The sequence below is a fragment of the Cucumis sativus genome, chromosome 3, assembly GCF_000004075.3.
Source record: "Cucumis sativus cultivar 9930 chromosome 3, Cucumber_9930_V3, whole genome shotgun sequence".
NCBI lineage: Eukaryota > Viridiplantae > Streptophyta > Magnoliopsida > Cucurbitales > Cucurbitaceae > Cucumis > Cucumis sativus.
Genome location: NC_026657.2, coordinates 33104948 through 33129751, shown reverse-complemented (window position 1 = coordinate 33129751; position 24804 = coordinate 33104948). Strand labels below are relative to the sequence as shown.

The 24804-nt window shown below is 33.4% G+C and overlaps 4 protein-coding genes across 8 annotated transcripts; 2 read left to right on the top strand and 2 right to left on the bottom strand.

Moving 5' to 3' along the window:
- The first annotated feature begins 83 nt into the window (after positions 1–83).
- LOC101221750 (pentatricopeptide repeat-containing protein At2g35030, mitochondrial) lies at positions 84–4870 on the top strand. 2 transcript variants are annotated; one of them, XM_031883437.1, is made up of 5 exons: positions 84–472; positions 577–2658; positions 2750–2844; positions 3685–3786; positions 4218–4870. In XM_031883437.1, the coding sequence occupies exons 1-2, from the start codon at positions 326–328 to the stop codon at positions 2380–2382; spliced, it is 1953 nt and encodes a 650-aa protein (XP_031739297.1). In that variant the 5' UTR covers positions 84–325; the 3' UTR covers positions 2383–2658; positions 2750–2844; positions 3685–3786; positions 4218–4870. The 2 variants fall into 2 exon arrangements, with proteins under 2 accessions (XP_031739297.1, XP_031739296.1); XM_031883436.1 differs by having other exon boundaries at positions 577–2844.
- A 691-nt stretch (positions 4871–5561) lies between these two features.
- LOC101221279 (condensin complex subunit 1) lies at positions 5562–13137 on the top strand. Its single transcript, XM_004136598.3, has 17 exons — positions 5562–5758; positions 5877–6199; positions 6317–6477; positions 6564–7752; positions 7851–8042; positions 8757–9416; positions 9529–9705; positions 10119–10186; positions 10264–10486; positions 10569–10668; positions 10747–10862; positions 10933–10990; positions 11619–11770; positions 11852–12050; positions 12160–12315; positions 12415–12490; positions 12834–13137. The coding sequence occupies exons 1-16, from the start codon at positions 5626–5628 to the stop codon at positions 12471–12473; spliced, it is 3966 nt and encodes a 1321-aa protein (XP_004136646.1). The 5' UTR covers positions 5562–5625; the 3' UTR covers positions 12474–12490; positions 12834–13137.
- A 310-nt stretch (positions 13138–13447) lies between these two features.
- LOC101221043 lies at positions 13448–18130 on the bottom strand. Of its 4 annotated transcripts, none has more exons than XM_004136597.3 (8): positions 17899–18130; positions 16097–16298; positions 15665–15770; positions 15174–15353; positions 14482–14949; positions 14243–14326; positions 14057–14156; positions 13448–13881 (listed from the first exon to the last, which is right to left on the bottom strand). In XM_004136597.3, the coding sequence occupies exons 2-7, from the start codon at positions 16142–16144 to the stop codon at positions 14086–14088; spliced, it is 957 nt and encodes a 318-aa protein (XP_004136645.1). In that variant the 5' UTR covers positions 16145–16298; positions 17899–18130; the 3' UTR covers positions 13448–13881; positions 14057–14085. The 4 variants fall into 4 exon arrangements, with proteins under 4 accessions (XP_004136645.1, XP_011652197.1, XP_031738265.1 ...); XM_011653895.2 differs by having other exon boundaries at positions 14057–14153; XM_031882405.1 differs by lacking the exon at positions 17899–18130 and adding an exon at positions 17039–17863.
- A 3441-nt stretch (positions 18131–21571) lies between these two features.
- LOC101220810 (two-component response regulator ORR9) lies at positions 21572–23139 on the bottom strand. Its single transcript, XM_004136596.3, has 5 exons — positions 22899–23139; positions 22672–22793; positions 22509–22586; positions 22159–22229; positions 21572–22069 (listed from the first exon to the last, which is right to left on the bottom strand). The coding sequence occupies exons 1-5, from the start codon at positions 22999–23001 to the stop codon at positions 21763–21765; spliced, it is 681 nt and encodes a 226-aa protein (XP_004136644.1). The 5' UTR covers positions 23002–23139; the 3' UTR covers positions 21572–21762.
- Positions 23140–24804: the final 1665 nt, after the last annotated feature.

Below are 24804 nucleotides of genomic sequence, written 5' to 3'. Positions count from 1 at the left end.
TCGATCAACACAAAATCAAAACAGTCACAACATATATAATAGTTTATGTGGCCTATTGTTGATGACATAATAATAAATTTGGATGATAATAAATTTGTTAAAAGATGTATTAAATTAAAAAAAAGAAAAGAAAAACAAATGGAAAAATGTTACTTAGAAATGCCAATATTAAATTAGACTCACATGGGAAAGTAAGCAGTAAAATGATTTTGATTTTTTTTTTTAAATAGCAAATTTTAACACTCATAAGATATAAGAAAAATCAACCATTGGCGTTGAGGTCAAAATTGATATTTTTGAGAAAGATGTAATATTACCAAAATTAATGGAAAAAAAATTGTCCCTTCCACATAATCACGACAAAAACAGCCGCTCCCTTTTTCTTCGATCTTTTTCTCCGGCGCGGCGGAGGTACCCAGTTAGTGGATACGAATGTCTTTACTGTATCAGATATCTGTTGGAGAAATTTGTGGTAAACATAAAACCACAACTCTTCTTTCTAGCTTCGGTAGATATGCGTTCCTCTTGTGCAATTTGCATAACTCCATCTTATCATCACAGTTCTCTACCTGTCAGGTTGTTCCCAAAATCTCATCACCAGTTAGAGATTTCAGTGCCAATTCGAATGTTGCTCGTAGTAACTGGTTGATCACACAGCTTGGTAAAGAAGGAAAAATTGGAGAAGCACGTCAGGTGTTTGAAGAAATGCCTGATCGAGATGTGGTCTCATGGACTGCTGTGATTACTGGGTATATTAAATGTGGAATGATTGAGGAAGCCAAGACGTTATTTGATAGAAATGATGCTATAAAGAATGTTGTTACTTGGACAGCATTGGTTAGTGGGTATGTAAGATGGAACAGGATTGAGGAGGCTAGAAGATTGTTTGATGCCATGCCTGTTAAGAATGTCATTTCGTGGAACACTATGATTGAAGGGTATGCACGAAAAGGTTGGATAGATCAGGCTTTGGATTTGTTTGAAAAAATGCCTGAGAGGAATGTGGTGTCTTGGAATACTGTTATTACAGCGTTCATGCAACGTAGGAGGGTAGATGAAGCCCAGGAGCTTTTTAATCGGATGCCAGAGAGAGATGTGATTTCTTGGACCACCATGGTGGCTGGTTTGTCGAAAAATGGTAGAATCGATGATGCTCGATTACTGTTTGATAAAATGCCCGTGCGAAATGTGGTTTCCTGGAATACAATGATTATTGGGTATGCTCAGAATATGCGACTTGACGAGGCATTCAAACTGTTTGAGCAAATGCCAGAGAGGGAACTGTCTTCATGGAACACTATGATTACTGGGTTCATTCAAAACGGTAAACTAGAAAGGGCAGTGGATTTTTTCTATAAAATGTCCAACAAAAATGTTGTCACTTGGACGGCAGTGATTTCTGGACACGTTCAAGATGGGCGAAGTGAAGAAGCATTGAAGATCTTTTCAGAAATGCAAGCAGCAAACAACGTAAAACCAAATGAAGGAACTTTTGTCAGTGTGTTGGGTGCTTGTAGTAAATTAGCTGCTCTTTGTGAGGGACAGCAAATTCACCAGATAATAAGCAAGACGGTTTACCAAGAAGTTGCAGATGTGGTGTCAGCTTTAATAAACATGTATTCAAAATGTGGGGAGTTAGAACTGGCTCGCAAAATATTTGATGATGGATCAATAGGCCACAGGGATGTGGTTTCTTGGAATGGTATGATTGCTGCCTATGCTCATCATGGCCATGGCCACAAAGCAATTAGTTTATTTGATGAAATGCAGGCATTGGGTTTTCGTCCTGATAATGTCACCTATATTGCATTGCTTTCTGCTTGTAGTCATGCTGGTCTTGTGGATGAGGGGTTGAAATTATTTGAAAACCTCGTAAGAGATAGGTCTATAAAACTAAGAGAAGATCATTTTACATGTCTGGTTGATCTTTTTGGTCGAGCTGGACGGCTTCAAGAGGCATTTGATTTCATTAAGGGGCTTGAGGTCAAGCCTTCGGCATCTGTTTGGGCAGCTCTTCTTGCCGGATGTAATGTTCATGGGCATATAGATCTAGGTAAGTTAACGGCTGAAAAACTTTTAGAAACTGAGCCAGAGAATGCGGGAACCTATTTGGTGTTATCTAACATATATGCTTCAACTGGAAAATGGAGAGAAGCTGCCGGAGTAAGGATGAAAATGAAGGACAAAGGATTGAAGAAGCAGCCTGGTTGCAGTTGGATAGAAGTTGGAAACACAGTGCATGTGTTCGTAGTGGGTGACAATTCTCATCGCGAATTTGAAAATATTTATCTTTTACTTCATGATCTACATACGAAAATGAAGAAGATTGGTCATACATTGTATGAAGACTTAACAATAGATTTCAATTTAGTGATGGCATGAGCCTGGAACTGGTAGCAAATTTGCATGGCCAGCCTTATATTCTTCCGTGATGCTAAATGTGTTGCAATTAAACTGGGGAAGAATATACGAGAGAATTATTTATTTGCTTTATGATCGGCTTACTAATTCCTTTTGATGAGGATGATCATGAAACATTTTCTATGTGTCGATGAGACAAGGTGTTGACAGTGGCACTACAGGAAGGGAACTCTGTTGGATCATGGTGCCCATTCGATTATGTGTTTCACAAGTTTTTGACAGAATATTAACATCACCGTAAGTGTAATGTACATATTCTTGGCCTTCCAGTTGGCTTTCAAAACTGGGATGCACCTGTTACACCCGCCCTTTTTTTGTCCTTTCTCAGCTTTGCAGTGAGAACTAGCAGAAATGGATGGCTTGTGGTTTCTGAGACCTTCACAAATAGAGTTCTTTTTATAAGTTTCTAAGCTACACCCAGAGGTTGGTTCAATTCGTTTGTCCATGATACAAGAATTATCCAACACACATTATTCATAGACTACGCCTACTTGATTGTTTCAATAATAGCAATTTCACTCAATTTGCTTCCTAGTTGCCTTTTCTGATGAATATCATAGTTTGACTTGTGAATTCTGAGGTCTGAGCTTAGTAAATTGAGGCCATAGTGATTTCATTTTATTCTGGAGTTGATCGAATCTCTCCATGACCTGCTAATTTTGAGGTCAAGTATTCTTTTATAATTATTACAGAAGTAAAAGATAGTTTTTTGTGTTATTTTCTATTTTATTGTCTTAAATATATTTAAGATCTGAAATGTTTTAGGTATATTTTAGATTTAGAAACTTGGCTATTTATAATTTATTCTACGTTTACTTGTTTATATTTGGTTACTTAGTGGTTAGTTAAATATATTTTCGAGTGACAAGTTCCTTGAATTTGTAATTTTCATGGTTCTAGAGATTTTTTGTAGTGGGTTCTTACTTCTTATATCCTTATATCCTTATATTTAAACCGAGAAATCAAGAGAAAAAAGTGGAGAAATGTGTAAAACAAACATAAAATTTGCTTCTGAAATGGAAAATCTCGTTTGCCAGTCCAAGCTCTTTTCATTGAGTCTGCTGTATGTTCTATTATTTGTTTGTGAAAGATCATGTAGTATTTGGAAGCAGGCAGTTCACAGTTAATCTTTAGATTTAGAGTCATAAAAATATGTTAAAATCACATTTGATTTGTCATTTGGTATGTTTATAACTTTGTATTATTGCTTCCTTATAACATCAAATTTCCTGTTATTAATATCCACTTCATCTCTCTTGCCAGCCATATTCACGGGCAAATGGCAAATAGGGAAGCATACAACTTGTACGGATGAGATTGCTTCCACCATCAACAACTAAGCTATATCTCTGTCCTTCGTTACAGGTCTGTCTTCTTTAGTCTATAAACTATGTTATTTAAAAGAAAGGATGAATTTATCCATTTTTCTTCTTTTTGTGTTTTCTAACTTTTTATTTCAAGTTATTTCAACAAAGCCATACTTTTGTGCTTTGATAATTGGAATATATCCCGTACGTTGATTATTCATATGACTTTTGCTTTTGATTTTTAGAACATATATCTATTGTTTTTCATATCCTTAAAGTATACATTCATAAATCATATGCTCTCATGCGGAAGAAACAAACATGTATTACAGGAAGAGATCATGTAGATTCCTATTAGAAATAAACAATGAGAAGTTAGAGCCGGGGCGTGGGTTGAGCTTGGGCTAATAAACCTGTAGCTAATAGAAGTTATATAAAAGCCTTCTAAATGGCTAAAACATATACTAATTTTTAATCTGTAAACGGCAGAACTCCAGAACCGAAGAACTTCATGGATCCATCTCGTTATGCTCAATGTGGTCAACAGAATCAGAACGTTTGTGGTTGACAAAATCAGGTCTGTGGTTGAGTGCGGAGCCATGTTGTGTTGTCCTTCTGTCCAAGTTTGAGCAGTCAATCTCGCTACTCACTGCCGCGCCAATGAAGCATGCCATCTAGCATGAGCTTCGCTAATCAGAGTCACTCCTCCCGTTTTAAACAGCTTCATGTTTTTCGGATTTTGACTATGGTTGGAAGTTGTTAAGTATGAGTTGGACTCTTAGCGGCTGTATTTCTTCTTGTTTGGCCTTTGCCCACGAAGTCACCTGCTCCACCAGAACTGGCGACGTTGGCGCTTTTCACATTGGCTGATCGGAGGCTTCTTCAATTTCATCAATTCCTAACTCTCTGGTCTGCATTGGACCTTTGAATTTTTCCGTTATGTTTTCATTTCTGTAAACTACATATTTTTACCACGGAAAAGTTGATCCTCGTAGAAAATCCCTTCTTTGATTAAAAAACTTACCCCTATACCAAGGTTGTATATATTTAGAGAGAGATGTTTCAATTTTGTGTGTAAAAAAGTTTTCAGTATTTTTAGATATCTATAAGATATAAAGTTAATTTTGTATTTATCAAAACAATAATATTTTCAATTTTGTGTCATTTTAAAAAATGTAGGTCATGATTCCAGTAAAAGATTAATAGTTTATTAAAAGCAAAATTGAAAGTTTATTTATTTGTTACACTTTTCAAAACTCATTATATAAAATTCAACTCTGTTTCCATTTGAAAAGCTCAAACTCACAAATATAGCGAAACGAATCAAACTATTTATGAAATGGAAAATTTTTTTAGCTTACATCAAACGAATCAAAATATTTATGAAACGTAATAAAATTCAATGTCTTCTATCAATTTTTGTTGGTGGTATTGATAAAAATGGATAGAAGTTAAAATTTTACTATATTTTATAAATATTTCTCGAAATTTTATCATTTACAATTCTATTTACTTATTATCAAAGTATATTTTCTTTTCATGGTTGGAAATTGGGAATCATCCACTTTTAAAATGAATCAATTTCTTATCCATTAATCTATATAACTATTTATCAATTTTTTAAAATAAAAAGTTTGACATATCATTACATTTTTTTATTGTTTAATTAATTTATTTGGACATAAAAAAACATAAAAAAAAAAAGTTAAATTTTAATATATATTCTTATTATTTTAGAATTTAAAAACATTTGTATTTATTAAAGTAAGAAATAAAGCGATCACAACCCGACCCGACCGGAAAATGCCTTCCCGCTCCTTGAAAAGCCCTTACGATTTGAATTTGGATACTCAACATTCTTCTTTTAGCTCTTCTGGAGCTTCTTCTTCTCTCTCCAATGGCTCCCCTCTTCGTTTTCCCCCAAACTCTTCGTTCTCTCGAACAAGACTACGAAGACAACCGTCTCTCCGTTCAGAATCCCACTGAAATCGCCTCTCTTCCTCCATCTCAACTCGAAGAATTCGTCAAAGGTTCGTCCTCTTCCACTCTTTTCACTACTTTTTGTTCTTCCATTTCGGAACACATATCATACCATATCACCACCCTTAATTTCTTATCTTCATTCTTCATTTCCTTGAATTTCTTTAGGCATTTCCTTTGATCTTTCCGATAAGGACCTCTTCTGCGTTGAAGAGCAGGATACTTTCGACCGTGTTTACTCTTTGATTCGAGACTACAAACACCTCTCTCCCTCTTGTAAGTTGAATATTGTTGAGAGTCTTCGCTCCAATTTCAGTGTTCTTCTTCCCAACATTGATTCGCTTGCTCGTGCTTCCCCAAACAATGATGGCGACGCTCCGGTGCTTGATCAGATTGCGTCCCATCGTAATGCTTTTAAAATCTATACGTTTTTCCTCCTCAATATCGTCAACAGTGAGGAAGCCAATGGTAGTAGTAGTAACAATTCAAAGGTTTTCTTCTAATTCCTTTTTGCTGGTTATTATTTGCTTTCGAAATGGTTTGATAGATTTTTTGGTTATGTTAGCTTTATTCGAATTTCATCCTTTTTTTCTCAATTTTGACCGTAGGTGACTGCTAGTACTCGGAAGAAAATGCCCAAAAGTTCGTGGGATTGGGAAATGCAGAGGGGCCGTATATTAAACTTGATTGCTAATTCACTGGAGATCAATATCTCGTTGCTCTTTGGTTCATCAGACCCAGATGAGAATTATCTGTCTTTTGTTACAAAGTACGTTCTACTCCTTAGCTTGGTGAAAACAACTCCCATGTTTATTTACTTGTAATTTGAACATTTTTAACTTGGGTTTTCTATAGAAACGTGTTCTCAATGTTCGAGAATTCAGTCCTTTTGAAGGACGTTGACACAAAGGATGCTCTGTGTCGTATAATTGGTGCTTGTTCAACAAAATATCACTTTACTACCCAATCATGTGCCTCAATTATGCACCTTATTCATAAGTATGATTACGTTGTGACCCATATGGCTGATGCTGTTGCCGGGGCAGAGAAGAAATATTCCGATGGAATCCTTGCAATCTCTCTTATTAGAGATGTTGGAAGGACTAACCCGAAAGAATATGTTAAAGATACAGCTGGGGCTGAAAACATAGGGCGATTCCTAGTAGAGCTTGCTGACAGGCTCCCAAAGTTGTTCTCGACCAACATTGGACTTCTAATTCCACATTTTGGTGGTGAATCCTATAAAATAAGAAATGCTCTGGTGGGGGTTCTTGGTAAGCTGACTGTTAAAGCATTTTGCGACATTGAAGGTGAACAGAGTTGTAAATCAGTTCGTCTTCGGAGCAAGCAGGCAATGCTAGAAATCTTGCTTGAACGTTGCCGGGATGTTTCAGCTTACACTAGGAGTCGAGTTCTTCAGGTTTGGGCTGAACTATGTGAAGAACATTCTGTTTCTATCGGTTTGTGGAATGAAGTGGCAGCAGTTGCAGCTGGAAGGCTGGAGGATAAGAGTGCAATTGTCCGAAAATCTGCATTGCAATTGCTCATCAGTATGTTGCAGCACAATCCATTTGGCCCACAGCTGCGAGTAGTTTCATTTGAAGCAACTCTAGAGCAGTATAAGAAAAAATTAGACGAGCTTGAACCTAATAAGTCCTCCGAAAATGTGGATGGTGGCTCGCCATTTGATGGCGATATCTTTAATGGTGATGGTGAGGTTGATAACGGCCATATAAAAGGTGAGGGAGGGAACCGGCAGGATAGTTTAACTGATAGTTATCCTCCTCAAATGGAAGAGGAGGTTGTTCAGAAGGACAATTTGACTTTGGATGTTGGAAACACGGAGCAGATCAGGGCTTTAGTTGCATCTCTGGAGGCTGGTTTGAGGTTTTCAACATGTATATCAGAAGCAATGCCAATACTAGTTCAGTTAATGGCTTCTTCTTCTGCCACTGACGTTGAGAATACAATTCTTTTGTTGATGAGGTGCAGACAATTCCAAATAGATGGCTCAGAGGCTTGCCTCCGTAAAATGTTGCCATTGGTATGCTTTAACTTTTTTCAGGGCTTAAAGTTGTCAATTTTTGTTTTTCCATTTTGTAGATTAAATTTTTGTTTTTTTTATCTCTCTTTATTTTGTAGGCATTTTCTCAAGATAAATCTATATATGAAGCTGTTGAGAATGCCTTCATAACAATATATATAACAAAAAACCAAATTGAAACTGCCAAAAATCTTCTACATCTTGCCATTGATTCAAACATTGGAGATCTTGCCGCTCTGGAGTTTATGATTGATGCCTTGGTGTCGAAAGGTGATATATCTAGTAGCACGGTATGCCTCGCTTTATATCTCTGTTTCATATCGTTTCTTAGCAAGTTAACAACTTCTGGAAAGTTTAGCCTGACAATTGTGTCTTATGACAGTGAAAAATTTAAAGCGAATAGTTCTCTAGTCGTTTAGGGACGAAAAGGACTTTCATAGGTCCTCATCGAGAGTAATAGGCCAGTTAATTTTAGGACATAATGTTTAAAAAAATAGCAAAGAGGTTGTAAGGTTTAAGGAACTTAGTCGACAAAAATTCATTTCGTATTATTTTCTACGGCCTGAGTGGCATCTGAATGAGTTGGGTACGGGCTCGGATTCTAGAAGTAAAATTACTAGCGAATGAATTCATTTCTATGATATTCATTGTATTGACTGAAGGGACGTGGAAACAGACGTATAACTTTAGACTGGCATGTGGGTCATGTACTACCACATCAATTTAAAAAATATGGATAAATGTGTCTTCAATTACTTGGAGTTATCAGATATTACTAATTAGATCGGCATTCCTGTATTGAGGTACAAGTTATAAATTCGGTTCTTGTATGATGGCATCTGAACAGCTTGTGTGTTAATTGTTAACTGTTGCGATTTTACCGAGCCATACTCGTTAACGGCGCATTGATCTCCCCACCATTATTGATGGTGTGCCTGTTTCTACAATGGAATGTAGAAGAATTTTAATAAGTGTATTTTGTTTTTGTCCCCCCTTTTCTCCAGATATCAGCTTTATGGGATTTTTTTTGCTTTAATGTTGGTGGAACAACAGCAGAGCAAAGCCGGGGAGCATTGTCTGTTCTTTGCATGGCATCAAAATCATCTGCTGGTATTCTTGGCTCTCATATACAGGACATTATCGACATTGGGTTTGGTCGATGGTCTAAGGTGGACCCTTTACTTGCCAGAACAGCGTGCATTGCCCTCCAGAGACTGTCTGAAAATGACAAGAAAAGGTTGTTGGCTGGTAATGGTAGCCGGGTGTTCGATAAGCTGGAAAGCTTGATTACTAGTTCTTGGCTTCCAGAGAAGATATGGTATGCTGCTGCTGATAAAGCCATAGCAGCTGTATATTCAATTCATCCATCCCCTGAAATCTTAGCAGCAAATTTGGTTAAAAATTCTCTTACTTCTGTTTTTAATGGTAACAAGGATGATGAACTGCAAGCTGACATTGAAAGTGGAAATGGGGACATATTAACTACTGTCCACATAGATAAACTTAGTAGATATTTATTTATCGCGAGTCATGTAGCCATGAACCAATTAGTATATATCGAATTGTGCACCCGAAAAATCCAGAAACAAAAAGCGAAGGAAAAAACGGTTGTTGATGGTCAGACTGGACACGGTAATGGTGGAACAGTAGCTAATGGCGAGAAGGTGAGTTCTCCTTTTGTATAAGAATCAGTTATGGGACCAGGATACAGTTGTCTATCTATTGTTTTGTTACATTTTTTTTGTAATATAAAATTTGACATTTAAATTCTTGCAGGAAGATGGCATCAATGCTGAGCTAGGCCTTGCTGCTTCTGAAGATGCAATTGTTGATTCTCTTTCAGAGAAGGCAGAAAAAGAAATTGTTTTTGGTAATTCAAGAGGGAAGAACTTAATAGGACACTGTGCACCGTTTCTTTCCAAGCTTTGCAGAAATTTTAGCTTGTTGCATAAGGTGAATGTTTGTGATCTGTTTTATATCTATACAGCTATACTTTTGATGAAGAGTTTATTATTGATTTTTTTGTTGCTAGCTTAGCTGGTGTTTTCAGCCACACTGGACTGAGACACGGTCCAGGATCAACCATATTGTTGGAATCTTCATCTGTTTCTCTTTGGTTGTGGTGTTTTTACTTGTGAACTCTTACATTAAGTTTATTCTTTTGGCAATTGCAAAACCACAGAGATTTTGGTTCATTTGTTTTGTGTGGAAAGTTCTTTGTGACATGTTAGTGGGCATAGTAGTTTCGTGCACTGTATACATATTTTCAGACTTTAAAACCAATGTTCTTTTTAGTTTCTATTATTTACGGTAAGATGAAAATTTAATTTTGAATTGTTCATATTGTCTATTATTTCCATCTGCAGTTTCCAGATCTACAAGCATCTGCAATGCTTGCTCTATGTCGTTTAATGATCATTGATGCAGATTTTTGGTGAGACCCCACTCTCTCTATATATGTGTAATAATCAATGTAAAGCTTTCCTAACTCTCAAGTAAATGAACTTTCAGCCAAGCAAATCTCCAACTTCTTTTCACCGTTGTAGAAACTGCACCATCAGATATTGTTCGTTCCAATTGTACTATTGCTTTAGGAGATTTGGCTGTTCGTTTCCCTAATCTCTTGGAGCCATGGACTGAGAATATGTATGTAAGGTTAAAGGATCCTTCGAATTCTGTTAGGAAGAATGCTGTATTGGTGCTATCTCATCTCATTTTAAACGATATGATGAAGGTTTGATTGATGCAATATTGTTAGTTTACCTTAACTTGTTTTTATCATATTCGAAAGATACTGATTTGATATTTATGCTTAGGTAAAAGGTTATATAAATGAAATGACTTTACGTTTAGAAGATGAGGATGAGAGAATATCAAATCTGGCCAAACTGTTCTTTCACGAGTTGTCTAAGAAAGGTATTGCTCACATTTTTTTCACTAAATGAACTGGATTTTGCTCATATGAATTTCTTATTCTAATTCCCTTTTCTACAGGAGCAAATCCAATATACAATCTACTACCAGATATATTAGGAAAGCTTTGTAATCAAAATCTACAGAGAGAGTCATTTTGTAACATTATGCAATTCTTAATTGGCTCCATCAAGAGGGTATGAAAATTTAATTGAGGGAATCTAACTAATATATTTCTAAAACTTACTACTTATTATGTTTTTGTAGGATAAACAAATGGAGTCACTTGTCGAAAAGCTATGCAATAGGTTTAGTGGAGTTTCAGGTATTAATTTTCAACTCTTCTCTCTGCATGCATGTTTTCCAATTTATAATTTCCCGCTATAAAACTAGAAAGTTTTGATTTTTGTACTTGCCTACATGCTCTCTTGGTATGACTTCTAATATGCATTTATTATTAATACCCAATACTTTATTATTGTTGACGTAATTTTTAATTTGTTTAGGCACTCAAGTCTAGTAATAGTGGGATGAGTTTTTTGTCAGTCACATACTATTCACTTATGACAAAGGAGAATTATTGTTGAAGATTTCACTTTATAGTTTTATAATGCATTATTTATTTAAAATGTTCCATTGGTAAATGGAGCAATCGTTGGAAAATATATTTCATATAGAAAGTCAATACTTTCATAAGTCATTTCAAGCTCACTCTGAGTAGAAGTTAGGAATTGAAGAGAGATCACTCAAGATATATGAAAAGCTTGCTGGAAAATAGCAATCTTGCAAGCAAAAGAAAGATAAAGAGTGAGGAAAGGGTTGCAATGCACTAAGCTGAACCAAAAAAATATATATATATTGGTTTCAATGCACTAAGCTGTGTATCAAATATCCAGTTTTCAAATTAACCGCATCATGGTGTTTTGAAGCTTATGACAATTATCCATTTGCAGATGTTAGACAGTGGGAATATATTTCATATTGCCTTACTCAGCTCGGCTTCACCGAAAAGGGAATGAAAAAGTTGATAGATTCATTCAAGACATACGAACATGTTGTTTCGGAGGACTCGGTAATGGAGCATTTCAAAAGCATCATAAACAAGGTACAAGCTTATTCGCTAGAACTCGCACACCCCACTAACCTTAGAATTGGAAAGTTCTCATGTCTTCATTTTTTATTTCAGAGTAAGAAATTTGCTAAACCAGAACTCAAGTTGTGCGTCGAAGAATTCGAAGAAAAACTTAACAAGGCTCATGCGGAAAGGAAGGAGCAGGAAGTTACTGCTAGAAATGCCAAGATTCATCAACAGAGAATTGATAATACTGAAACTACTTTTGTGGCAGTGAAAAATGAAGATTCTCCAGAGTCCGAAATCACTGAAGGTTGGTTTAAGCCACCAACTCATTTCTATTGTTCTTGTATGTTCTAATTTCTAAGTAGTCTAATACCATCATTGGTAGGAACTTTGACATTTAAACATCATTCTTGCAGATGAAAACACTGAATCATCTGAAGATGGTGAGTCTATAAATGACAATTCAGAACCTAAGTTAGTTGAGTCGGAAGATACTGGAGCTTCCAGTGAGCTGACAGAGTCGGAAACTTGTAAAACTGAAATCCAATCATCCCAAGTTGAGAATGATGAAGGTATCATGCGCCCAAAAAATTGATTATTTTATTATTGTTTTTTTTATAAGATTTCAAGAATCAAGAGTTTCAATTGATACATTTCTGGCCACTTTGTAGGGACCTCCAATTTGCGAGTTAAGAGAAGAAGCTCACGTAGAAGAGGCATATCTTCGTGAACTTAATGTTGTCTTTTGTAAGTTGATTTCTGCCTCTAGTGGTTATTATTCGCTTCCTGTTATACGACAATATTCTGACCATGCAACAAATTTAATGAATTTATTTTCTTTTAAAACATCATATAGCTTAAATTACATCGATTTCACGACTTAATTTAAGTAAGGTTCCTCTTTAATCTGTCCAATTATGCCTAGTTAGTCAACTTAGTCTTGAGTGTAGCTTAAGTGATATATCATTTATGCCTTCAGTTACAAGGTTGTATCATATATTAAATATTATCTTAAGTTGGTATTTTAAGTTTGAAGCTAATCTTATTTGTAATATAATAAGGTAATATGCATGGTTGAATAATGTTTCAGGTTGTGCAGTTACAAGGAATTGAGAAGCAATGAATGAAATCAAAACTTGTGGATTATGTGAAATATGAAGTGAGGTTGATGTTATACTTTTATTATATATATATATGTATATATATTCTCAAATGTTTAGTGAAGCAAAAACGTCCTGTTGTGTATTACTAGTACTAGCTATTCCCACCCGTACTGTCCAACTTATGAAACCAAAAGAAAAAAAATCAACATTGTCAACTTAGCTCTTACCATGTTAGAAATATTAGAAGTTAATGGAAGTTCTATAACATTTTAGCATAGTAATTATATTGAATACTTGTAATAAATTTATATGTGAAATAGTTATGAACTTCATTAATTTTCAACACAATTGCTAATTTGATAGGAAAATTTGAGAAACTTTTAAGTATAGATATTGATAGATTTTAAACTTTTTTCCTATATTTTCCTATAGAATTTGAAAGAGTAGAGGCGTTAAGATTGTTCTCTTTTAGTGTTATTGATATCATCTAAATTGTAAGTTTTGCACGTCTGATTTAATTTTAAGTTACGTGATAACACGAATATGAAATAGAAATCTTTATATGACAGAAACGTACCCTTGGAAACTACAAAAGCAAATCAAAGCAAAAGGAATCTGTATATTAAAATAGTTGAAATTTGAGATCAAAAGGCACCAAACTATTTGATTAATTCAAATCATAAGCTAAACAAAACAAACGAAAACGTCATCTAAATATTGTTACACTTAATTTTGACCAAAGATTTAAGAAAAAAAAAAACGAACCAAGACAGCTAACAAATCCTACCAAAAGATCATTAATGGAGGCCAAAACCAAACTTGATAAAAAGAAAATCATGACTTTACATACATTTCTGAAGTCGACTCAAAGCTTTTACCACTACACATTTTTATGTCAGTATAATCAGAAGCTTGTGCTTTTCTTCCATTTGCTTTTTTTTTTATAAGAAAACCCCAAATCTGATGCATTTTCAGTTTGAAACTTCCCAAACATTATTAGTCAAACCCCCCTTTCCTCCAAAATAAAATAAAGACCTGCATAAAATGAACACAAATTAAGCATCAGCAGATGTGTAAATAAAACTAAGAAAAGAGGTTAAAATCCTACTACTGTTTTGTTCATTAAATTTCATGAGTTGTGAACTAAAACAGAAAATTTGGAAATGACTGATGGAATAAGCATGATCAAATAGAGTTTAAAAAAGAGTACCTTAATCTAATCAAACAGAGAATATGATTTCATGAGTCACTTCCAAAGTCCTCATAACTCAAGCCTTCTGATATGGTATCCAATGACCTTTTATTGTCTTCTAAGTATGTAAAAGAAGATGGATGAAGTCAGTAAATCTTTCTAGCAATCGAACTGTAAGATTTGGTATGTAAAAACGATTCGCACCTTGGTGTTCTCTATGACGAATATCCATGAAGTTGTCGGTTTCTGTAGCTAGAAAAGGAGATCTGGCATAGCTTTCCAGTATATCTGATGGTATCAAGCAGTGTTTAAAATATATAATTACAAACAGTTGAAGTTCTAAGCTGAATACATCATCAAACAAGTTATACACTCTCTAATGTTTATAAGCTGAACATAAAATTTCCAGCTTCCATATAAAACAGCAAGAAAACACCACAGACCTGAACTCTGCGAAAAGTCGGCTGTTAGATCTGATAGGCTGAAATTCCGAGGGATCTGACCAAGAAATCCAAAAGAGGAAGTATCTGGTTCCAGGAGTGGTTCATTCATGGCTTGAGCATTGGACTCCATGCCAGAGAAAGGTGCCACCGATACATCGCCTATTGTTTGGCGTGGTTCCACTACATTGCTATCAACACCACCAAACATATAAGAGGAATTTCCTGAATATCCAGCTTCAGATTTTATTGTCCTACCATTCAACCCTATGTTCGAGCTTTGGGTTGGTAGTATAGACGGTGGTGCTTCGATCCTACTTGGATGTGCAGACATGTCAACTGTGGGATGCATTCTCGAATGCAATGACATAGCACCGTTGAGATATGCATTGTTAGGCATGCTGTTACCAAAAGGATGCTGCACATTATTCTGCTTCAGTGAAGATACCGAATATGTTGGATTCTGGTGCACTGTTCAAAGATTGAATGTCAAAAACTATTGGTCAAGTGAAGCAAGGTTACGCCTAATATAATAAAACTTAGAATAAATTATATACACGAGACATTTCCAGGTGAAAACCATAAGAAGTGTAATAAAAGAAGAAAAATGGAAAAAGGCAAACTCCTACAGTAAAACAAAAGAATAAAAGGGAAAAAAGGGCAAAGAAAGTAAGATAATAGCAAAGCACACTCACTTTGTTGGACTAGCGATCCATTGGAAGTGGGTAATGGAGTAGCTCCAGTTTCCTGTATTTGCATCATCCGAACTTGTTGCTCAAGCAACCTGTTGAATTCAACTATCTGACGCTTCACCATTAATCTCAGATAATACTCCCTGAAGAATTCACGATTCTCTTCTTCAAGTTTTTGCCAAACTAGAGTGCAGGAAATTCATTAAATTGCTGTAAGACAACAGGAATATCTACTGTAGAATATGACCAATCCAGAATTATCAACTGTCTGAAAGTTCAGTGACAAAGCAAATATAACATCGAACTAAGAAATTTGTGAGCCTGGCATGAGCATTAGGATCAAATTTCTATGAGAAAAAAAACCAGGAAAGCAATACTGTGCCTATTAGTTCTGATATAATAATCCTCTCATAACATCTCTCACGATTTCAATCGCTATTAACTGCATAAGCAAGGGTGAAAAAGGGAAGCAAGAAATATGAAGTCGTTGTTACCAAGTTCTGTAAAACCAGGCTCAATTTTAGCTTGATTCAGCAGTGTCTCCACAACTTCCTTTTGGTTCATGTATAGCTGAAGGCATCGTTCAATAAGATTTTGCACCTAGCATCAGAAAGATTGGAAATAATGTAGCACGCCGTTATCTCATAAAAGAAAAGTTGAATGGTTGAACAAAAAAGTGTCATAACGATTCAAAACATAACTGCAGCGGAATATAATTTCTTTTATCTGTAAAAAGAGTCTAAAAGAAATGGAGAAATCAAAACTATCTTTTGCTTTCCTGTTTTTGTTAAACATTGACATATAGCGCCCCATTTATATTTATTTGGTGAAGCTTAGTTTGTCAACAATTTTGACGCCTACAAATAGGGGAGAGAGAGATAGAGTGATGATAAGGGCTGGACTGGACCAAGAACACTTCAGCTTACCAACTGAATATCTTGGCGTGAGACTCTTCTCATCGGTCCACTTGACATTCTTAAAGACTCTATCCAGCACTGTTCCTCCACTGCAGGATCTGAATGCAAATTACCGGAGATGGATAGTTTGGGACTAAGGAAAGCAGTTCAGTGCACCAAATATAAGTTGAATGACGAAACCATATAACTTTCAGATGCAAAGAGCTTTGAGCTGCAGAAGCAAAATATAACCAAGGTTCATGCCAACTGTCAAGTCTAAAATAAGTAGTTGTTAAATGAAAGAACAAATCTATCATGTCATGCAATTTGACATATTCTTCACTCAACAGAAATCCTGTAGAAAAAAAGGACTGAGGGAATAAATTTTAAGTTAAAAATTAAATAATCAGAAAAAGATATCTTCTGGAAGAAACTAAAACACTTGTCCTGTGTGGCATACTATAAGGAATCAAGATATACTTTACATGTTCCAGAAATTTCTTGCATTGCTCCTTAACTTTTCATTTTCATTTTCTCTAATTTCCACAGTCTGCATAGGGGCATCGTCTTTCTTTTTCTTTTCTTAATTTACTCCTTCTTTTGGTTAGAAACTGGACGTTCATTAGAATAACAAGGACATACAGAAAGCCTGACAAAAGAAGTTCAAGAACTATCTACAGAAACGAACTCAGATCCAATAAAATCACACAAATCATAATTACTAGAAAGCCTAATAACCAAAGCCCTAAAAGATGCATTAAACCTCATCAAACGACCTCTCAACCTCTCTGAAAATCCTATTATTACACTCAAGTCAAATCCTATAATTAATGCATCCATAAAAAGCATTATTGAAGACAACTTTTTTCCGTAACAGAGGAATGATATAAAGGCTTGCATTAAACCAACTAGATGTAATATGAACACTATTGAAACAATAATATTTTAGAATTTAAAAAAAATATATAGAACCTATGTCAAGAAACAGCAACTACTCTGGTCTGCTTATAACTTGATGAAGAGATTCACAAGAATAGGTTACAATAATGTCAAACTGCCTTAAAGTACACAATCCACTCCAACAATGCAAACCAATAATGAGAAATCATTGAGTTTGGTAACAAAAACAATACCAAATAAAAAAAAAAATTAAAAAAAAATTAAAAAAAAAAACAACAACAACAACCACCATTCAGAAACGACCTCAAACCTAAACCACAAGGCTCTCACGACACCAAATTTAACCAAACCCTGTCATTTTTGTTGACCACCTGACCCGATCAAACAATGATTTGGACACATACAATATCCAAATCTTTTTTCTTCACATTAACCCTCAACTTACAACAGTGATGCACAAGCTTTACAGTTAATCGATTCTGCATGCACGAACATTCTTCCAGCAGTCTAAAAATCCCCTTCCCAAAAATGATCCCAACAAAAATAAACCACCCAAACAATAAAAAATCTTAAAAACAAAACAAGAATAACGATTAACAAACAACGAAAAACCCCGATAGTCAACAGAATAACTTATGACGAAAGTCATTAGCAAAGAGATCACATAGTATGTCAATGATTCCACCGCAATGACCGCCAAGAACCATAAAACTAAAAACAGGGGGGGAGAACCAAAAAAAAAAAAAAAAACCCTAAACCAGCTTCAAAGTGAGAGGAAAAAAGAAACAGTAGGAATGAAGAGAGAAGTAGCGGAAAAAGGCAGAAACGGAGACAAAATCGGAAGAAGGAGAAGGGAGAATGAAAAATCAGAAAAAAAAAAAAGGAATCGAGGGAATTAGAGAGATGGAGTAGGAGAGCGGGGTGGATCATACCTGAATCGGATTGAAGAAGGAGAGAAGGAATTGGAGGGAAGGTTTTGATTAAGAGGAAGAAATTGAGGGAAAATTGAAGAAGGGAATTTTGATTTGGAGTTTGTGGCTTTTTTTTTTGTTTATAATTTATATGTAATATTTTGTTGGGTTGATCAATGAATAGCGGTTTTGTGTTTTTGCTTTTTTGGGTGTTTTGATCGGCTGCTCCTTTCCTTTCCATACGATTATGCCGTAAAATACTTTTCTTTTTATTATTTATTAATTACTAGTTGTATTTATTAAATGTTCCAAATTGGAGAATGAGAAAAAACTTTGCCACGTGGAAAAAGGGAAAACAGGCCCACTTATGTGCGAGTTGGAGCCTGGAGGAATCAATGGTTTAGGGCCCTTGGCAATACCCACGGAAGGGTGGCTAAGATGATCCATGAAGAAGCCTAGCGATAGCACAAAATAGACTTATAGATAGCTCACATATAACTTAGAACACCAATGAAGGACCCTAAAAGTATTTTAGATTTATTAGAAAGTCTATTGGAGAACATAAGAGTGATGATTTCAAAGAGTTCCCTTGAAAGACTTCAAAGTGATTAAATTTCAAATTATCAAAAGACGATCTATAAAGAAATTGTTGAGATGTTGAAGAGATAATGCACTTAACCATCAGTTACAACCTCGAATGGTGGTAGTGTAGTTGTACAATAAGTAACGAATCGATAATTCAAGAAATTTAAGAGAGACAATTATGAGCCCAAACGTTAATTACACATCGGCTAACCTATATAAACAGACCACCAAACTTATTAATTAAAGGTATCTTCGAAATCAATTTGTTTGGGATCAACACAAAACATAGATTTACCTGTTGCTTTATATTTTTAAAGAAAGCCATAGAGACAACAATGATATGATAGGATGAGAAATTAAATGGATAGATGGAGAGGAGAAGATAGAGAAGAGAAAAGGAAGAGGAAAGAATGTTATTGTTAATTTTCTTTCTATAAGTTTTGTTCCCAACAACAAATTAAAGGCAGAAACTCAGATTTCAAACTTCAAAATCAACCAAATTTACATTTTATTCCTTTTCTTCTTTTTGTACAAAGTATTATTTTCATTAATTTTCATTTTTTTAAAAAAGAAAAGGTAAAAAGTGTAAAGAAAAAAGAAAAAAACCTCTCCCTCACACCATGCAAGTAATGGGAACATATAATGGTGACCTTCTCTAATCTCTCTCCTTCATGCATAGTACTTGAATTTTGTCCTCTTAAAAGTTAAATAATGCATCCAAGAAAAAACCAAATTTCCCTCATGCATATTGCATACAAAGCCAAAGTCAGTTTTTCTCTCTAATTCATTGTACATTTTATTCTCTCTCCCTCATGCAACACCTCTCTTTCACTATCATCCAAAACACACATTCTACCTTACCCATTTACAAAAAAAAGTCCCTTGTACTTACTTAGTTTGTATGTTATAATTAACGTCTTCACATATTTATAAACATTTTGGTTCATTTTCTCATACTTAATATATTGCTCGCACTCACATGCTATCAATTTTGTTCCTTACTTTTTATTTGTTAAATTGCACATGCATGAGTTAATTGTATAAATGGCAAACAAGCCTAAAATAATATATAGCACAAGGATAAAATAATTGCATATATAGCACAAAAACTAGTAAAATATAAAAATCTCCATGTCCAACCACCATTTTGGACGTTCTCTGTCGAAATTCTAAAATTAAAAACTATCACCGATAGCATTTATCAATAATAACAACTATCACTAATGACTAATAACTACTATCAGTGATAACTTGTCACTATTGCGAGTATTGTTTCCCAATTTTCTTAAATCGAAAGCTATCATTGATAGTTGTTATACATTGTTGTCATTGATAGCTTTTAATTTGATAAATATGTTAATCGATTGATAAAGTGTATCAACGATATATAACTTTTATCAATGATAACCATTAAAGGATAAAGTAATTTTCAATTTGAGAAATATGGTATCAATTGTTATAGTTAGCTACTGTCACTTATATAATTACTATCAGCGATAACTTTCAATTTGAAAAAAAAAAGTGATATTAGTTACTGCGAATGATATCTCTTATTAGTAATGTTGCTATCAATTGACAGTTCTGATCTGATACCTTCTGTAAGTAATTTTTTATATTGCTATCAACATAAAATGATATCACTAACATTATCTATCAATGATTGCATTAGAAGGATATTGCTAATAGCAATTATAAGCGATGTCATTATAACTATATTTTTTTATAAGTGATATATCCTTGGTGAACATATCATTTTTTAATTGATGAGGTTTAATTGGGGTATCAATTGATACTTTTGATAGCTACTATCAATAATATTTTTCTATTGCTATCATTAAGAATATCTATCAGTGATAGCAACATAAGGATATCGCTGATAACATCTATAAGTAACATCCTTAATAGGCTACTATATATCAATGATATCAAGTTAATACTACTATGAATTGATGTCGTGGTGTTTTGTTTTTAGCATAAATGGACAAAGAAAATAGATCAATAATAGGTTTGAATCACCAACAACATATTGTCCCTATGATAGCTTCTATCACTAATAGTATTGATAGAATTGATATAGTTGCAACTTTTGTTGAAATTATTTATTGATTTTAGGTTATCCTATCAGCATTTATATCATTTAGAAATTTAAAGTTCAAGTTATTAACGATAAATTTATTAAAAACATATTGATATATTAGACATGATATCATTGATAGAAGTCATCACCACTAGCATGGGAGGAAGGAAAGTGAATGGCAAAATTGATATTTTTTTTAAAAAAAGGTACGAATATACAAAGCAAAGCAAATTTATGGCAGAAGAAACAACACAACAATTAAGACCCAAATTAAAAAGCCCAATGACACAGTTTTGAAGATATATAAACAAAATTTAACAAATTTAAAATTGATGAACTACAACTAAAACAATTTGGTGTTTTAATCTAAAATATAAAATTAAACTCGTTAAAATAAGATATTGATAATCTAATAAAACCCAAAATTTAAACGTAGTGACCCATTAATAATGATTTAAGAACTAAACAAACCATTTTCGAGACAAAACAAATCAAATTCGAATTTAAAATTTAATAGTGTTAGTTTTCAAAACATACGAAACAAACAAAAACTAAGTTAAAATTGTAGGACCATAAGTTCAAACTTATCTTAATTTTTATTTTGGATGTGCATAATTAAACCTTTTTCTAAACAAATATGTTTATACATACATACATGCACCATAATAATTAAAAAAAAAAACTAGTCGAGACTTAGGACTAATGATTACTTTTAAGATTATATATATCATTAATTCAATTTGGTTTAAATTATAATTTTTAATAAAATTACCCCAAATTAATATATATTTATTTTTTCCATTTTCCAACTATATAAATCAAGATTCCAACTTTACCAATTACCTATTGGATACAAAGTTAAAAGGTTGAAATATTTAATGTAATTTTGAATGTTCTAAGACTAAATTATTTTAAAAAATAAAAGTAAAGATGAGTTTGGAAAACTTATGATAAAATAGACTTTTAGTTCATAGAGTATAGAGTTTGTGTGTCCAAATGTACATTTTAGTTTGTAAGATAGTTTTTAAAAAATTAAAATGGTAATTGGAGGAGGAGAGTTTGTTATTGAGTTTAGAAATGGAAAAACAAAATTGAATTTGATGTATAACAAATCTTCCATTGTAAGAAACGAATCACCATCTTCTTCTAAATTTCTTTTCAATAACCTCTCTCTCTTATATACAATTTCTCTAATGCCCCGCCTCCGTTGCCGTATCGTTTAATCAAATCGCCGTTGCGACGCCATTGTTGTTGTATCTTCTTCTTCTTCTTCTCATCTCCTCCTCCAAACCTTCTTCTTCTTCTTCTTCCGTACCTCCCTTTCTCTTCTTACTCATCATCTCAAACTCAATTTCCCCTTCTTCTTCTTGTACCAACTTCAATTCGGTCTCTGTTCTTGATTCTTCTTCTCCTTCTTCTCGATTTTGATCTTCCTTCACTTTCGTCTTCATCATATGCGGTTTCAGTTTATTCACATCGCACAATCGAACTGGCTTCAGAAAAAACTCCTCCGCGCCTTCTTCTAAACATCTGCTTTCAAATTAATCCAATCCGACTCCATCAGTTTCCGATCGTGCGATATCACAGATCGAGGCCAAATCAAAATTGCAAATCGTTACCTGTTGATTCTTGAAGGTACGTTTTCCGATGACATTATCACCACTGGTATGTTTCTTAGCGATGTTGATTCCTGCAATTTCACACAAATTCTTTACTTATTTCTCTGTTTGTTTCTCGATAAAAATAGATTTTCCAGGAAAGTTAGGTAAATTCCTAATTAGTTACAGAGGAAAACAGAATTTTCAGATCTAATTGATTAGAATAGAAAAGTTAGGTGAGAAAAATATTCTATGAGATTTTTCATCAAACAAGTGGTGTCCGAAACAAGACAAACGCATTCTACAGAAAATTTTAAAAAAAAAGTAGAACTAAGAAACACTATAGAATTTCTCTCTTTTTGCTTTTTTACCTTAACTTTCTTGAGTAAATCGAAGCCAGTCATTCCAGGCATACAGTAATCAGTGATGATAAGATTCACTTCCACTTCCTGAACAAACACAAAATTTCAGAAACAGGGGAAGGGAATAGATTGGAATGAGAAAAAAATGAATCCAAATCTGAAATTGAATAACCTGATGATGATTATTAGGGGAGGAAAAAGAAGAATTAGAAGACGATTTGAAGTTTGTAGGTTGATGTTCTTGAATCAAACCAAGAAATTCCAAGGCCTTGCTACCAGAATCAACCGTAGTAACTACAGAAAAACAAATCCAAATCAGAAAAAAAAAAAATGAAAAGAAATTGGGAATTTAAATTTAGAATATATGCATAAAAGTTTAAAAAATAAAATTAAAAATACCTTGATATGAGGAGGTTTTGAGAAGCCTTTCGATGAGCTTTCTATCTATGAGGCTATCATCAACGGCAAGAACATGGAATTGGGAATCGGCAGCCATAACCATTTTGCTTCAAATTCAGAATCACAGGAAAGAAAGAGAGAGAGAGGGGGAAAATTTGGTGGGTTTGCGTTGGTTTTAAGAGGAAGGGAAAAAAATTATATAAAAGAAAAGGAAAAAAAAAAAAAAAAAGACCCACCACGATTAACATCACACGAAGCAAGATCCGACCGGATTTTGTTGCAAATCTTCCGAATTTTTTTTTCTAACTTCATATGTATTTATTTTATTCAAAATTTTAAATACTATTTTATTTTTTTTAGGAAATAAAAATACTATTTGATTTTAGTCTCTTTCGTCACGTTACTTTTCAAATATTTATTTTTCTCTTTTATGTTCTTAACTTTGGATTACTTTGGTGGTTCACATATTTTCTTAAATTTTAAACCCTGTTTCATTTTGTTATTTGAACTTTTTTTTTTTTTTTAAGTTAACTATTTTGATCCAACCAAATTGATTGTTTTTTAAAAGTAAATTATAAAAACTAAAACCAACCAAATTTTTGATAGTATAGGAATTAAAATTAAGGTTTTGAATTAGAAAACAATAACTAAAATAATATTAAACTTTTTTAATTTTTGGTTTTTTAAAAATAGGAAAAATAAACTATTTAAAAAACCAAAATTTGTACACGGTATACATTGTCACCATATGTCTTCAATGAAAAATATCAATAATGCCTCAATCAACATGCAATTAATTAGTCACGATGTGTCATTCTTCTTATAATAGCAATTAGGTATGAAATGATATCCAAATCTAAATGATCAAATATCAATATTTAACCATTTTTTCAAGATCGTGTATTTATATTTGGTATTCAATCTTCTTTTTATATTAGATACGCGATCTTATAGATTTGGTACATGATATTGTACCCACATCTAAAGAATTGTGTATCAATATCCAACAATTTTTGTTAATCGTATATTAAATTTAAATATGTAATCTTGATTCACGAGTGTAAATAGTTTTTTTTGTATTTTTTACTATTTTTTTAACTTTAATGTTTTTTAATTACTATTTGAAAGGTTGATATTACACTTTAAATTGAAAATAATAATTAAAGAAGATTAGCAAATAAGTGGAAGGAGATGGATAAAATATACTTTTAAAACTTCAAAATTATGAAGAAAAAAGTTGCTTTTTTTGGAATATTTTAGATTTATTGTTCAAATTTTAAACTACTGTTTAGAAACTTATTACACATTTTTATTAAGAAACCCCTTACAACTTGACACAACTAATTTAAAATAGGATCTTATCAATCCTTAAAAACTTTTTTTTTCTTTCATTTGCTATGAGATCATATTTTTAAAAGAATAACATTGATATTTTAGAAAGCCATTTGAAAGATATATGATGGATCTTATATTATTGAGTTTAAGATCAAATATTTGATTCTTCCATCTACAAAAGTAAAATAAATTATTTTCTCTAAATACATACATGAATAAATACGAATATATATTGAATTGGAAGCAAGCGATTGAGAGATTTAAAAACAATAAAAAAAAAATGGGGAGAATAGTATTTTATTATTTATATATAAGACGAATCGTCCCCAATATCTTCCCAAGTGATCGGGAAGTGGGACATGCTTCGTTCAATTATTATTATTTGTATATAATGGACACAAGAATTGGGATTTGTTTCCAAGATTTCTTTCTTTAACTTTCTATCAAATTTGTTTTCATCCAAATGTTTCTTTTTTAATTACAATTTGCACAGTAAACTTTTATGTAGTTATAGGATTTTTTTTTTTTACACTTTTTAACAAATCTACTTTACATACTTATATTGTCAAAT

Coding starts and splice junctions, on each gene's coding strand:
- LOC101220810 (XM_004136596.3), bottom strand. CDS start 23,001: ATGGTTATGGCTGCCGATTCCCAATTCCATGTTCTTGCCGTTGATGAT. Junction 22,230..22,508: donor ATTTACTCAAGAAAGTTAAG/GTAAAAAAGCAA, acceptor GTGAAATTGCAG/GAATCAACATCGCTAAGAAA. Junction 22,070..22,158: donor GTACCTTCAAGAATCAACAG/GTAACGATTTGC, acceptor ATTTGAAAGCAG/ATGTTTAGAAGAAGGCGCGG.
- LOC101221279 (XM_004136598.3), top strand. CDS start 5,626: ATGGCTCCCCTCTTCGTTTTCCCCCAAACTCTTCGTTCTCTCGAACAA. Junction 9,706..10,118: donor ATTTTAGCTTGTTGCATAAG/GTGAATGTTTGT, acceptor TTCCATCTGCAG/TTTCCAGATCTACAAGCATC. Junction 10,669..10,746: donor TCACGAGTTGTCTAAGAAAG/GTATTGCTCACA, acceptor CCTTTTCTACAG/GAGCAAATCCAATATACAAT.
- LOC101221043 (XM_004136597.3), bottom strand. CDS start 16,144: ATGTCAAGTGGACCGATGAGAAGAGTCTCACGCCAAGATATTCAGTTG. Junction 15,771..16,096: donor CACGCCAAGATATTCAGTTG/GTAAGCTGAAGT, acceptor TTCTGATGCTAG/GTGCAAAATCTTATTGAACG. Junction 14,950..15,173: donor TGGATCGCTAGTCCAACAAA/GTGAGTGTGCTT, acceptor ATCTTTGAACAG/TGCACCAGAATCCAACATAT.
- LOC101221750 (XM_031883437.1), top strand. CDS start 326: ATGGAAAAAAAATTGTCCCTTCCACATAATCACGACAAAAACAGCCGC. Junction 473..576: donor ATCTGTTGGAGAAATTTGTG/GTAAACATAAAA, acceptor TCTACCTGTCAG/GTTGTTCCCAAAATCTCATC.